At 41.4% G+C, this 16,316-nt stretch overlaps 1 protein-coding gene across 2 annotated transcripts in view; it reads left to right on the top strand.

Moving 5' to 3' along the window:
• The window catches only part of CD53 (CD53 molecule), a 62,300-nt gene extending 46,231 nt beyond the window's left edge, over nucleotides 1-16,069 (top strand). For both annotated transcript variants that reach the window (XM_077481646.1, XM_077481647.1), the window contains exons 5-8: nucleotides 7,509-7,604; nucleotides 9,235-9,342; nucleotides 12,846-12,929; nucleotides 15,084-16,069. In XM_077481646.1, coding sequence (XP_077337772.1) covers nucleotides 7,509-7,604; nucleotides 9,235-9,342; nucleotides 12,846-12,929; nucleotides 15,084-15,158 — 363 coding nt within the window. In that variant the 3' untranslated portion in view covers nucleotides 15,159-16,069. The remainder of the gene's footprint in view (nucleotides 1-7,508; nucleotides 7,605-9,234; nucleotides 9,343-12,845; nucleotides 12,930-15,083) is intronic.
• The last annotated feature ends 247 nt before the right edge of the window (nucleotides 16,070-16,316 follow it).

The raw sequence follows: 16,316 nt of genomic DNA, 5'->3' as shown, positions 1-16,316 counted from the left end.
CTGCAGTGGCATAGTGGAACTGGTTCTCTCCAAGGCCACCCAATCCTTATGTCTCCCATGGCAATGCCAGTCCACTATCCGTGTCAGGTGTGAAGCGTAATAATATAGCTTGAGGTCCGGTAGGCCTAGACCCCCATCCTCTTTAAGTCTCGTCAGGGTGCGGAAGCCTATACGGGGTCTTTTATCTCCCCACACGAACCTCCCCACCACAGACTGAAGGTGTTTGAAAAAACTTGACGGGACATGGACCGGTAGCGTATGGAATAGATAAAGTAGCCTCGGCAAGACAACCATTTTGACGATTGCTGCCCTCCCGAACCAGGAAAAGGGCCTCGGGGACCACCTAGTAAGGTCGGCCCCGACAGCCCTCAACATAGGGGCAAAATTCTCAGCAAACACACGGTCGAGTGTCGGTGGCAGCCTCACACCTAGATATTTAAGTGATCCTTGAACCCATTTAAAGGAAAAATTTTGTTGGGCCTGAGTCAGGTGCGCCTCTGGTAAAGTGAGGTTTAGTGCTTCAGATTTTGTATAATTGATTTTCAGCTGAGAAACATAGTTGTATGTAGAAAAAGCCTGTAGCAGATTAGGCAGGGATGTATGTGGATGGGTCAGAAAAAATAGTAAATCATCCGCATAAGCGGCAACCTTATAAATTTTTGGGCCAATTTTGAAGCCAGAAATCGCTGGGGAACCATTCACAGTGCGAATGAAAGGTTCTAAAGTCAAAATAAATAGGAGAGGAGATAAGGGACACCCCTGCCTAGTGCCGTTTCTCACCTGCACCTTACCAGATAGAGACCCGTTGATTTTTAATTTCATTGTTGGATTCTGGTATAGGGTGGATATCCAAGTCAGCATATGTGGTTGTAAGCCAATATGGGAGCAGGTGGCCATGAGAAAGTCCCAAGCGACCCTATCGAAGGCTTTCTCCGCGTCGATAGACAGGAGAAAGCCCTCGAGTTCCGCCTTATGGCAGTGAGTTATCAAGTCCAGGGCCTTTATCACGTTGTCCCTGGCCTCTCTGCCCGGGACGAACCCCACCTGCTCCAAACCAATCAGCCGTGGGAGAAAAGCGTTCAGTCTGTTTGCCACTATTTTCGCAAGAATTTTTAGATCCAAGTTTAAAAGAGAAATTGGCCTGTAACTGGCACAATCCGTCGGATCTTTGCCCGGTTTAAGTAGGACTGTGACATGCGCCTCCAGGAATGTTTCCGGTATTTGTTGTGGGGTCATTAGAAAGTTTAGCATTTTTAATAGTGGCTTGGATAAAATATCACTAAAAGTTTTAAAATAATGGGCGGAAAAGCCGTCAGGGCCCGGACTCTTACCAGGCTTGAGACTTTTAATCGCATCCAATAGCTCGGCAGAGGCGATTGGTCCTTCTAAGGACTCTGCCTCCTCCAAAGTAAGTGTGGGCATTCCACTTTGAATTATGTACTCCCTAATAATGTGGTTCCTATCACCCCCCAAATCTGGAGGTTTATGTGGGTGTGGGATATTATAAAGCTTAGTGTAAAACTGCTGGAAGCAGGCAGAAATATCTTCGGTGCGATTAGACAAAGTGCCCTCTGACGACCTAATAGCCAAAATGTTGTTGGCTAAAGATGCCTCCTTCAGGGCCCTAGCCAACAGCCTACCCCCCTTGTCCCCATGTTCGTAGTACACCTTTTTCCTCAAGAAAAGCGCTCGCTTGCTTTTGAAATCTAGAATATTTTGTAACTCTTGACGCAAGAGCAAGAGTTCCTCCGCTACTGCCACATCCAAAGATTGTTTATGTTGGCTCTCAAGGCCCGCAATCTGAGCCGCAAGAGACTGGACCTTGCGCTCTGCCTCCCTCTTACGAGATGCTCCCGCGGAGATCAACTCCCCCCTCATGACGCATTTGTGCGCCTCCCAAATGGTCAGGGGAGAGAGGCTCTCCACCGAGTTCTCCAAGAAATAGTTGCGTAACGAGTCCGTCAATCTCGACTTAATATCTAAATCTGTCAGGAGGGAGGGGTTCAGCCTCCACGTACAGGGTTTAGGCCCAGGAATCTGTCGTTTGATAGTAAGGGCAACAGGGGCATGGTCAGAAAACGATTGTATGCCAATACGTGCATCTACCACATCTGATAGATCCCTTTGTGTCAAGAATATGTAGTCAATGCGCGAGTGTTTTCTATGCGGGACCGAGTAGTGTGTGAAGTCTCGTCCTTTCGGATGAGCCAGTCGCCATGTATCCATCAGAGTGAGAGAAAGTATAGAGTTCCTGATTTGTTTAAGTGTGCGATAGGAGACGCTCGATTTCCCGGTAGACGTGTCATGCAGTGGGTATAGAGGGACATTAAAGTCCCCTCCCAGGATCACCCGCCCCGACGCAAAAATCTTCAACTCAGCAATCAAGTGCTTACAAAAAGTTCCGTGTGCCTTGTTGGGGAAATACACGTTCGCTAGAGTCAAGGGAGTGGAGCCCCAGTTCCCTTTCACAAATATAAACCTGCCACCGGGATCTGCTAGCTGCTGGGTCACCTCAAAGCCCGCTGATTTATTAATTAGTATAGAGACCCCTTTGGTTTTTGCGTCTGGGTTCGTTGCATGATAAATATGGGGAAAATTTTTGTGACATAAGTTAGGTATCTTGTTGGTTTGAAAATGTGTCTCTTGCAAGAAAACAAAGAGAGGCTTTACCTTATTTAGTTCTCTGAACATGGATGTCCTTTTCTCCGGCACATTCAAGCCCTGCACATTGTGCGATATCACGGTTGGGGCCCGCCCCAACGAGGAATAGGCCATCTGCTGGTCGTACGTAGGGACCCCGCGTACCCCTGCACGTGAGAAAAGAAAAAAAAAAAAAAAAGAAAAAAAAAAAAAGAGGGGGGGGGGGGAGGGAGCTAAAGGAAAATATAAAACTGGAAAGAAAAGAGTTAAGATAGACCAGGTGAGAAAGAAACAAGAGTAAAAAGAGAAAGGCACACGCTCCCTTTTTGAAGATTAAATGGCCGCACATGCCTGTCCGGGCTAATCACTTCTTCACAGACGACAAACTGCTCTCATACTCTACTCTCTCGAACCAGCTTAGACCAAACACATTTTCATACTGGACCTATATCCAAATTAAACATTACCTCGACACACAAGCTTCAAAATTGGAGTGGTCCCGACCTCTCACTCCATTTGAGGACATGTGCCAACACTCAGAACCCCATAGACACCTTATCTCCTTTACCTACGGATTACTGTTCCCGAACCAACAACAACGAAACTGCTGGACCACGATGAAATGGTCCACTGATTTATCTATCAACCTCACAGATAAGGATTGGGAAACAATACTTACCATCACACACAAAGGATCCTTGAACGTTTCTGCGCAAGAAAATGCATATAAACTGATTTCACGATGGTACCGCACACCTCTTAAACTCCATCACATTTACCCTTCCCTCTCACCGCAATGCTGGCGCTGTGGCACTGAAATCGGCTCATTGTTACATATATGGTGGGCCTGCCATAAAATCCAACCGTTTTGGAAGAAAGTTCACCATTTGATACAAAAAATCACCACATACACACTTGAATACACGCCTGCACAATTCCTATTACACTACCCTGCAAAACCAAAACGTACCTACCTACGATCCCTCACTATGCACATGATAGCCGCTGCAAACATGTGCATCCCCAGGAAATGGCGATCATCGGCCACCCCAACCGTGCGTGATTGGTTTGATAGACTCCACAAAACAGCCGAAATGGAAGACCTGATACATCAAGCCAAAGACACACCTTCCAAATTCATACAGACATGGTCCTGTTGGCAACATTTCACCACCACACAGGAATATCGAGATCTGCTTACATGATATGAAAACTCAACACAATGTTAATAACGTCTATCACAAATAAATCTTGAATCACCTAATTTCCATACCCCCTCTCCTTACTCAACTAGAGCCCCCCTTTTTTAGATTCTCTTTATCTTTTACTACTGTTTATATACAGGTTTGGTTCACATTCTCAAGAACCATTTGAATTTTCAAACCACATAGGCCATTGGAAGCATTTTACCCATTCTCCAATATCGGAACAGGCTGTATACAGAACACTCCTATCCCATTCAATGTATTTACATTGATATCCTTCCACCGCCCCTACCTTGCCCCATTTTAGAATTACTACTCAAATACCACTTTAGTGTCGAATGTGCAATTGGAAGGCAGCTTTGACTGCATTTACTTCACACAATGTTCTGGAATATGTTTTTAGTTATTTTTAATTTGTATTTCTCTGCAGTATCATTCCCCAACAAATTGTTCTATTCCTTAAGTATTCATGAAAATTAACTCTAGTCCCTTTTCCACATTATGACATCAAACTTTTCTGAAGTGACACTAAATCCCTCCACTGAGATCTCGAGATCTAATACTCTTTCCCCTTTTTTTTAGTAGACTATTTAGTTGAATAGACCAAGCCTACAGATATTTACCTTAAAGAATGACATCATAGTATTGGTTAGAATTTCTTGCTATATGCCATTCGAGATTGTCGACTCTTATATGTACCGAATAATATTGTCACTTTTTTCACTCATACATATGTTATTGTTTTCGTTTATGATATTGTACACGTACAAATTCTTAATAAAAACTTCTTTAAAAAAAAAAAAGAGAAAGGCCCCTGGTATGGGGCGCAGACCTAATCGAGTGAGAAATCTGCTTGCAGACTGCCGACTGCAAGCGCAAAATTAACCTGTGGGCGCTAGCTGTGCCGAACTACACAGCGCAGCACCCACTTTGGGGGAAACGTGGGAGGCGCGCCAAAGAGGCGACACCCGAAATAAGCGGCAAACTCTAATACCAGATCTATAATCAGAATATAACCTAAACAATATAGTCACAGCTAGAGACCACTGGAGACCCGCAGGCCCATTTTCAGCGACAAAACATATGCAAAACATTAATGTGAGAGAGCAAATGAAAATAAACAATACAGACATTACTGGCATTACAGCGGTATGAATGCGCACTCGGCCATTAAGCTAAAAAACAAAAATAAAACAAAAAACAAAACAAAAAAACATGTGCCCTGTGTTAGTGGCCGTCACACAGAAGCAGTGAGTCCGTCACAAACAAGAGGATGAACAGTGAAAAAGTATAAAAATCCCGAACAACCTCTCAGCTACGGTCCAAAGCAAAAATAATAAGGAAAAGTTAGCAAAAAAAAAATCACGAAACCGTCAAAAAGACATGTGCCATTATCTTTAGATGTAGCGACCTTCCTGCGCCTGAGACGCAATGCTGGAGTACGGTAAGGAAAGTCAGGTCTGGCTTCGGTGCCTGGACTGTTTAGGTCAGTGTGGCGGACGGCCCGCATCGGTGCCTGGCAGCTTGCCATACTTGCTCTTCTTCAGTGGGGGCTTGGTGGGGGTAGTGTGAGGAGTATTTTCGGGGCTGCTTTCCAGCGGGGGATCCCTGAACTCCGCGTACCACTCCGGAAGGTCAATGAGAGGGATATGCAAATTCGTGCAAAAGTCCGGAAGATCATCTGGTAACCGTAAGATATACTGCCTGCCACCCGCCGTCGCCTGCAACGCAAAGGGGAACCTCCACTTGTATACAATCCCCTTCTCCCTCAACACTTCCAGCAGGGGGCGCAGGGCCCTCCTATTTTGTAGAGTGATTGGTGAGAGGTCCTGGTACAGGGCTAAAATGTTGTCATTGAAGAAAATCTGGTCATTTCTCCTAGCATGGGTCATTATATCCTCCTTTAAGGGAAAGTTCTGCAAACAACAAATTACATCCCTCGGGGGTGCATCATCTGGGGGTTTCATCCGGAGAGCTCTGTGTGCCCTCACGAACTCGATGGGGGAGTCCGGGGACTTATCCAATAGCTTATTGAAGATTGACCGGAGGGCTGAAGGTATTTGGTCGGGGCTCACCGACTCCGGGACCCCCCGGACCCTGATATTGTTGCGCCGTCCCCTGTTATCAAGGTCCTCGAGATGTCTGTTGATGTTAATAAGATGCGCTGAATGTGAGGCAGTAGTAGTTTCAAGTCTACGGACAGCTCTATCCCTTCTGTCCTCAGCCCTCTCCAGGGCAGCCATTTTTTCAGTCAATGATAGGAGGTCAGCTTTTAAGTCTGTTATAGCAGAGAACAGTGTGTTTTTGATGTCAGACGCTATTGCTGTCATGTCTCCCAGAGTTAGGGGGTTATTAGCCTGTTCCGCTCCGCTTACCATATCCTCCGCTGCTGACTGAGATCCCTCGCTCAGCTCGTCCTCCTCCCCACGAGCCAGCGCCATCTTGAGAGGTGTCTCACGGCCAGAACGGGACCTGCTGCGGAAAATATCCGGTATGCTTCGTGCTGGTAGGGCTGCTAACGAGCGGCGGGACGATTTCCCCGGGTTGTGCCTGCCCGATCCGCTCATTTTAAGGTGCGATGGATGCCAAGAATCTGCTCAGGAGCCGCGGGTCTCTCGGAGCTCAACGCTCAGGCTGCCATCTCCTCCGCGCGCCAGGCCACGCCCCCCCCTTCCGTTTTCTTTAGATACCTACCTCATTATCACTTGGTCTTTGTGCTCCTCTATGCAGTTCAGGCAGATCGTGGCCATGGCTGGTGGGGGAGAGGGGCAGTAGGGTGTTGTAAATAGCTTCCTGAAAACATGACAGCACACGGCCTCAGTACTCCTCACCAGAGCCCTCAGCCCCCATGCAAGCAGTTGGCTGGCTTTTGGGCTGAGTTATATAAATAATAAAATGGATTGATGGGTAGGTCTCAGACTGGAGGAGTGAAATTCAATGAATGAAAGGGGTGGTCCAGGGACTGTCAGGCTGGGGAAGAAAGAGGTATATGATCCTGGACATCTTCCGACTAGGAAATGAGGCAGGCTCTATCTGACTTGTTCCAGATTTCAATGCACACTGTGAGATGTTTACAGTGTATCGTGAAATCAGAGTAAGGCAATTTCAGTACAGGGGAGGAACCTGAACAATTGTGCAAGACTGAGAAGTTCAAAACGAAATTGGAGTGGACTCATAGGCATGCGCGCAGGGTGTGCCAAGTGTGCCTGGGCACACCCTAATCCCCTCATGCAGTGCCAATTGCTCCTGCTTCCTGGCACTCAGTTTCCCCACTACAGTGCTGCCACCTTCTCTCCTCTCCTCTCCTCTCTCACCGGATGCTGTTTCAGGATGGATGGAAAGGGGTCGGTTCTTGCTAATACACTGTATGCCCTGTGCTAACACCCTTTATGTTTAAAATCCTTCTCAAGTCTCATATAGATGAGATTGTCAGTGGGTTCCTAAAATAGACAACATTCCAGAGGATGCTGGGACTGTGACATCATAATGGGCGGGGACATCATCCGGTGATGTCCCTATTTAAGTCGCTGCACCGTGTGTGTGTGTGTGTGTGCGTGTGTGTGCGCTTGTGTGTGCGTGTGTGTGCGTATATATATATATATATATATATATATATATATATATATATATTTTTTTTTTATATATATATTTTTTTTCTTTTAGATTGGCCCACATATCACAAAGCAGTTGGAAAAGAGTTTTAAGACGTCCAAGGAAAACAACAAAAATGAAACTATTTGGGACGAAATACAGAAGACCGTGAGTGTGGAACACATAAGAGTTTAAGCTTCTATTATGAGCACGGATAATAAAGTCCTGATAATGCAAAGGCTAATGTGCAGCTATCTTCGTATAGTAAAAAAAAAAAGAAAAAATATTGTTTTTGAAGCTGAACTTCAGGCAAAAAGCACAGTGCATAAATGAAATACATATATTTGAACTATTTTACCTGACAATCTGTATAATCCTTTTCATAGCTTGCATGACTACTAAGCTATAAAGTCTGGTCCAGAACCTATCACAACCTGTGATTGAACAATGAAGCAGTAGCACATCGATTGGGTGCTCTCCCCTCCTTTACACAGGTTTAAGCCCCCCTTAGTCAAACCTTGGCCGGATCAGCAAGGATAGGCCGGGATTCAAACCATGTATGGGCAGGTTGATTGATCAATCAACTTGGGTACAATCAGCCTATTGGATTTTTCACGCAATTATTGCAAGAAGTTATAGCCGCTAGCAATAATCACTGTGTGTTCTCCCGGCCGGGACAGCCCCCTCCTATCCCCCCACCAGGAGAACACATTAGCTCTGCGGGAGGGATTCCCCTATTAAAACTGGCTGTGTTAATGGGGGAATCGACCTGTGGTTACAGGAAAGATAATCGCACCATCTATGAGCGTCTTTAAATGTGCACTGTGCAAAGCATTAAAGTCCTATTGTGCACGAGATGGCAGAACAGTGATGACAAGATAGAATCAGCTACTTATGAATTTAAAATAGAACTCCAGGTTAACTTTGACTTTAAATCATTTTTTTGGGCTAAGCTGGCCCAAATAATTTCATTACTATTTTTATTACTAACTGATGTGTCCACTGTGTGAATCCTTGTATTCATTGATAAAAATACAAAGCAGACAGTACTGCTGTAGTACACAGCACCGCATACTGTATGTAGCTAATGCTACTATAGTGCTACTACAGTGCAGTATGGTGCACACAGCGGCCGCATCAGTTAGCAATGGAAATAGTTCATTTAAAGTCAAAGTAAACCTGGAATTCTACTCAAATTTTTAAATGTAATGTGACTGGTTTAAATTATGTTTTTGTGTATATCTGCCTGGAGTTTTTAACATACCATTAGTCTAATGAATTTATACATTTAGAATTAAAAACAACTGAGATAATATTTAAACATGCCTATATGATAATACAGCCCTAAATATTCTTGAATCTGTTGAATTTGTACTGTGGACGGGATAATCATTAAAATTGGAAAAATCATACGTTAATGAGGATCCTCAGTCCCCTTTTATTTGGGGCTGCCCCCTCCAATGCCCTCATTTGCATTATTATGGCATGTGCGCAGATGTGCTGAAGGGCTTTGGTCTGCTTTCAAGTCCTGGCAGAGCCCTTCAACACATCTTTTCCCACGCATGCACAAACACGCCAATGTTTTAGAACTTCCATAACAGTGGTCTTTTTACACATGCATGGGAAGAGCCACCCATGCCACAGGGCTCTGTGTGGTCTTGAAGCTTTGCGGCACATCTGAGCATGCGCTTAATTGGGAGGGGGGGGGGCAATAATAATTTTGCCTGAAGCTCCGCTGAAAATATTGATGATGTTTTAGTTAGAAATACTATCACAAATATATATTTTTTATTTCTAGATGCAATGCTGTGGAATCAATGGTTCAGTAGACTGGGGTAATTCAATTCCACATTCTTGCTGCCTTACAGAAACTAAAAGGTGTTCCAGTAGTGATGCCTTTAAACAGGTATAGGCGATTTATATTGCAGCTTTCTTTATGAATCTTTATACTTTATTGCATAGGCCCAAGTTACCCTTTCAGCTAAACAATGCATATATGTTCTATTCCTATATAGCTTAACTCAATTGATGCCAATGCACTTGGAAAATGTCTAATGTTACTTACTGGTTTAAAGATATTAAATATACACAACAACATGCTCTTCCTTGATTTTTCCTTGAGGTTTCTTAATATACCTTATGCAGTCCATAGATTAGCAATGTAATCATTATAGCTGCAATGCTTAGTGAATAGTTCCCTCTGCTGGCTGCTTCTGAGAAGACCGGAAAATAGTTCTATTTTACATCTTATTACAGCACCATAGTTTGCTATATTAATGATCAGCACAGAGATATTAGTATAAATCCACTGCTATAAAAAGGACAGAACAGTGCAAACTATGGGATTAAAAATGTTCAGTTTGCAAACCTTTGCAGTTCAGTAATGTCTATACAATTAGATGTTATTTTGTACATTTTATAGCACAGATATTGCACGACACTTAACTGAGTACAGACAGTCATTTGCATTACTTACTGTCAGTAAAAGAGCATGCCGGATGTTTTTATTTAATGTACCTGTGCAATTTTAAATACATCTACTACACTATAGGATTGATTTACTAAAGGCAACTAGGCTGTGCAGTTGCACTCGTAAACTGATTTTCGCTAGAGTTTAGTAAATAATAATTTACTAAGAGGAAACACTGCTTACTTCCATCATCCAAACATGTGCAAGCAAAAACAATTATTTTTTTCCTTGCATGTGATTCCTCATTTACCAAGCTCTAGAGCAAATTCCCTTTCAGAGTATATTTGCCTTTAGTAAAACAACCCCCTATGAGTTCATTCTTCTTGCTCTTGGGGTGAGCTTTATTCTTCCAGTGCTTTTCTATTCTGCTCTTTCCCTTTGCTGTGTGAAAGTGAGGACTCAGGAGAAGCTGTTCCTCCTGGCTGAGGCTGTGATGACAAGGAGAGTGTGCGGCAGTTGATGAATCAAGCTGTTTGTGCTGCATATTCTGCAGCATATATTTTTTTTTGTGAGTTTGAAATTCACTAGAGAGTGTGGTGAACGAATAAAAGACTGTTTTTTTTTAAAGAAAATATAATGCCACAAAACATCCAATTAAAAAAAAAATCAAAAATCTAATTTCTTCATAAATGTAGGCCCAAATGTATTCTGCTACCTCTGTCCTTGGTAAAAAAATGAATAAAAAAATCCCATTAAGTGCATATTGATTTGTGTGAAAAATATAGCATCTACAAATGATTGTATATATACTGGAATTTTTATGTATTTTTTTTATACTAGTAATGGGGGTGATTGTAGTGGGACTATGATAGTGTCAGATTGCCCACTGCACTAAGGGTTTGATTTACTAAGACTGGAGTGTGCAAAATCTGGTGCAGCTGTGCATGGTAGCCAATCAGCTGCCAATTTCAGCTTGTTCAATTAAGATTTGACAAAAAAAACCTGGAAGCTGATTGGTTTCTATGCAGAGCTGCACCAGATTTTGCACTCTCCAGTTTTAGTAAATTGACCCCTAATTGACACTGATATCACCAGTGACACTGATACAGTTATCAGTGCTAATACTAAACACTGTACTGTACTAATGACACTGTCTGGGAAAAGGTTATTTTTGTTTTGTATTAATTGCATTAGAATGTTGATGTTATAAAATGAATGTGTATGCTGTGACCATAGAACTCCCTTAACCAGTTCCCGACCAGCTGTTGCAGTTATACTGCGGCAAGGTGGCTCGGCTGCGGGAATCTATGTACTGGTACGTCGGTTCGTGCACTGGCTTTTGCAGGTGCACGCCCGCCGCCGGAGGAGCTCGTCTGTGGGTCCAGCGGACTCGATGTCCACTGGCCACCCACGATCACGGTGAAGAGAAGCAGAATGGGGATCCCTGTTCTGGCAGGGGAGGAGAGAGAGAGATCAGCTGATCAGGAACAGCGATCTGTCTCTACTCCTAGTGAGCAAATCCCCCTGACATATAGAAAGCAGTATCTAGGGAACACTTAACCCTTTGATCACCACTAGTGTTAACCCCTTCCTAGTAAGTGCATTTATATAGTGATCAGTGCATTTTTATAGCATTGATCACTGTGCTGGTATCACTGGTCACCAAAAACTGTCACTTAGGGTCAGATTTGTCCGCCACAATATCGCAGTCCCGCTAAAAATCACCACCATTACTAGTAAAAACAATTAAAAAAAGTCCCTAAATCTTTCCCTTTTTTGTAGACGCTATAACTTTTGTGCAAACCAATCAATATATGTTTATTGTGATTTTTTAGCCAAAAATATGTAGCAGAATACATATTGACCTAAACTGATGAATACATTTTTTTTTTGTTTTGGTGATATGTATTATAGCAGAAAGTAAAAAATATATATATTTTTTTCAAAATGTATGTTTTTTTGGTTTATAGCGCAAAAAATAAAATAAAAAAAATACCACCAAAAGAAAGCTCTATTTGGGGGGGGAAAAAAACAATATCAATTTTGTTTAGGTACAGCGCCGCCCAAACGTGCAATTGTCAGTTAAAATAAAGCAGTACCTAGTCAGGGAATGGGTAAACCCTTCTGGGGCTGGAATGGTTACTATTACAGAAGTACTTTTTTGTGTCTGAAAATAACTGTTTCATCTTTCAATAGTTTTTTTTTCTTAATCCAGTAAGGACCTTCCGCATTCTAGGTCCAGGTTTCATACAGTGCCTATACAATTCAGCTATGCATATACCATATCTGGCCGATGTCCTTAGAAGCTGCAGGTGTCTAATTGAGTGATCTCTACTTGCTTCTGGGTCCCATGCCAAGCAGCTGCCTTGGTGAATTCTGAGCATAGTAGGTTGGCCGCTTGGCACCAGCACCAATCAAAAAATGCTTTGCAATTTCTGAACGAATGCAAAGTGTTCTCCGATTTGTCAGGATGGAGAATGTGATATCAACGCCCTGCCTCTGCACTTCATCCAATCAGAGAATACTTTCTATTCGATCAGAAAATGCAAAGCATTCTCTGAATGACATCCTACCTCCTGCGACCACAATGGAGCAGGGAAGCCAATGAGTGTTTGACCCAGAAGCAAGTGGGAATTTTTAGCTTCCAGGAGCATTTGTCAGGTATGGTATATGCATAGTTACATTGGTCCAAGCTGGACCAATGTAACTATGCATCAAATATTCATATTTGGATTTCTTCTCTACATACCATTTAACAGTTAAATGACAAAGATAGGACTTTATAGCAGCAAAGTTGGAACTTAATTTCTATTAGTATAGAATTCAAAACCTTGTCTGCTGTCCACATCTAGGATCCAAAGATTAGGGGACAATGATGTGCCTATGTACACCTAAAGCAAAACTTTTCTCAGAAGAAGAGCTCCTAATATATATTGTTTTTAATGTAGTTTGTATATTGAGAAAAAAGTGTCTTAAAAAGTCTTTACTTTAAATCCTAGGGGTGTTCGGTCGCTTTCACAGCGTGGTTTGAAAGTAATTTCCTGTATGTTGGGATAGTGACTATCTGTACATCCATTATTGAGGTAAGAAATTTTAAGGGGATAATTTGGGGTTTATTTGCTAAAACTGGAGAGTGCAAAATCTGGTGCATGGTAACCAATCCGCTTCATCTTGTTCAATTAAACTTTGACAAAAATAAATAAAAAAACTGGAAGACAATTAGTTTCTATGCAGAGCTGCACCAAATCTTGCACTCTCCAGCTTTAGTAAATCAACCCCACTATATATGTGTCATGAGACTCAGTATTCATGTGAACCTATAGTTAAAGAAATATAGGGGTTGGCATTGTGATTATTTCTAAAAATACTAGTTGCCTGGCTATTGTGGGATGCTTTGGCTTCAAGCCACTGCCCTGGAACAACTGTGTAGCTAATGAAGTTGGAGGAAAATGTAAAACTCGACAGACATACATACATAAACAAAATGTTCTTTGCCAATCACATTGCACAAAAAAGGACTATGTACTGAAACAAATATTAAACCAATCAATTATCGCCACACACTTCTCACGTGATTACTACATGCATAGTCACAAGGAATTGCAACAGATGTTCAAGTCAAGTACATATTAGTCAGAATGAATGAATAGAGTGGCCAGCACAACCAATGAGTGATATATCTATCCTATTGTGTCAGAGGGCTAGCTATCCATCTGCCCCAAATGTTATTAAATGTTTTAGCTCTTTTTCTAGTATCAATAGTGACTTTATACAATGGTAAAGAGTCATTGTATTTGTTTCAGCCACATGGATTTTGTTGGGTACTGTGATCCCTTCCATGATGGTAAAATGGACTTATTTGCATAGAAATATAAGATGTGAATAGTCTCTTAGCATTAGAGGGGATAGGTAGGTCGCCAAAAATTCCCAAAAGGCAGTTATTGGGATTCACAATGTTTGTCAGGCTTAGTGTGGAGGAAAAAAGGAACCTATAGCTATGCAGAAGTCCTGAACCATGGGGTAAGTACAGAAGCAATGTAGGAAATCAGCAGTTTGGCCGCAGCCTCTAAAACACTCAGCTGAGGGGGATAACCCCATTTTATGTAGCTTGGCAGGAGTAAGATGGGAGTGGTGAAAGACCTTAAGTTGTATAATACAATCCCGAGATATGACTGAGGACTTATACATGTCACTAAATTCAGACCAGTCATCCTCCGTGAGGGGAATGTCCTGGGAGGTTCACATTGTCTGAGCAATCAAATTTAAAACTCCTTACCCGCATACTTGTTCCTGGCAACTGAAAAAGTGTCAATATGAGAGTCAGACAAGTATTAGAAGGAAATATTAGCAATGGAAACGTATGTTTCATGACAGGTTTCATTTACTCAGGAGTTTGTTGTAGAGTACCCACTGCTGCACACATTTCTCCAGCTTGCAAGCACTTCTATATATAAGTAGTTGCATGAATTTTAGTGTGATGGCCCTTTCTGTAGATTTTTAGTTACAATGTCTTGGGTATTTTATATCTAACATCCTTCAAAACATTACAGTTCAGTTTAAGGCCTCGTTCCCATAGGCGTATTACAGAGAACGCCTGTATGAGGGCTGCATTTACCCCCCCCCCCCCCCCCCCCAGGGATTCACAGGTGTTCCATGCATCCCCATGCAGGCAGTCCCATTCATGTTAATTGGGATACAGTGGATGCATGGACACAAAGCTGCTGCTCCCTTTTTGACATCTGTACAGATCCACAGTCCTACATGCAGTGTGCATAAAGGGCCCAATGCACCCGCATCTGCATGGAAGTCAGACTGGGAGCAGCTATTTTTGTATCTGTGCAGCCACAGCATCCTAATTGACATGAACTGGACTGCCTGCATAGGGAACATTGTGCATTCTTGTTTGGGTAAACACAACCCTCGTATGGGTGTACTCTGTGGTACACCTGTGTGAACAAGGCCTTATCCTAAGTTTTTGGATCCTGATTTTTAGATACTGCTTTTACACATTAAATGTAGCCTCTATATGCCATAATGTATAATTTCCCTTTATTTTTTTAAACACATTAATATTCAGTAGATTTTGGGGAATATTTTTCATTCAGTCTATATACAAGAGTTAAATGTTTAGCAATATACAGATGTAAATGATAAAATTATATCATTTTTCAAGTATGAAAAAAGAAAGTGTAGAATAAGCTTTTGAGAATGACAATGTTGTTTGTTGTGTTTTGCAGGTATTAGGAATGTCTTTTGCACTGACTTTGTATTGCCATATTTCCAAAAGCAGTGGCTCAATGCATGCAAAGTGATCAGATAAATATTTTTTTTTTCTTCCATCGCAATAATTCATTTTTTTAAAACCAAGACTGCATCTCAAAACTGATTTAAAAAATATGTAAATTTTTTTATATGCTATCAACAGCCTACATCTGGGTTACAAAATGACTTTACTATGCCTAAAGCTTACCATGCAAGTCATCTCAAGGAAAAAAAAAAAACTTTTACATTTCAATTTTCAAGTGTTCTGTTCTGTCCATAGGCTACTGGTTGTTAATTATATTGGTCCACATGTATCAGCATCTGAAACAGAGAACAAACATAAAGATATTATAGGAATAACTACTATGTATATTTAATAGGCCATGCCCATTGCTACTAAATTTTTCAAATTGCCAGCCCAAAGTTCTTTGTAGCCATTGTTAGTTGAATCAAATGACCCTAGAGAATTGGTTCATATACATATATGGATTTACCTTCTCTAACTTTTGTATTCCACAGAAAACCAAATTTTTAACTTAGAACTATATTTTTATTTACTATATGTTAAAAGATAATCATATTACCCCGGTTTTAATGATTCGTTATATAACACTATTTGAATCTTTTAAAGAAAATCAAATGATTTTACACTTACTTAAATAATCCTGCCCATAATTATAGTCTGTGCTTACAGAAAAAAAAAACAAGTTTAAATCCAGAGAGTTTGTTCACTTTTATTCCATTGCTTTCCTGGCTGTGATATCAAAAACTAAACTATATTCCACAGTGCCATTTTATTGTACATATAAAATAATGGGAATGCACTGCATTTTTGGCTGTATGTTTATATAATGATAGCGGTGTAACCAAAATGTGTGTATGCGTATAAATTGATATTACTTTCTCTACTTTTTCATATGACCTTTTTTTGTACTTAATATTTATTAAACTGTGCTTACTACTTGTTCTAGTTGTACATTATTTCTAAGGAATTAAATGCATAATAGTTTTAAAATGGCACTTACAAAGAACACATCATAGCAAGAGAATCTCAACTACAATCAGATAGCAATACTACCCTGTATTATACTTTGCAGGTGAATGTTTCTTACAGCTTAGTGAATGAGGTGGAGTTCTAACTTCCATCATCCAATCTTGTGCAAACAAAACTCTGTTTTTATTTTTTTTGCACACGATTGGCTATTCTT

The sequence above is a fragment of the Lithobates pipiens genome, unplaced genomic scaffold (genome assembly GCF_037356315.1).
Source record: "Lithobates pipiens isolate NorthernLeopardFrog02 unplaced genomic scaffold, aLitPip1_a1.2 Scaffold_16, whole genome shotgun sequence".
Classification (NCBI taxonomy): domain Eukaryota; kingdom Metazoa; phylum Chordata; class Amphibia; order Anura; family Ranidae; genus Lithobates; species Lithobates pipiens.
This window is presented reverse-complemented; position numbering and strand designations above follow the sequence as displayed.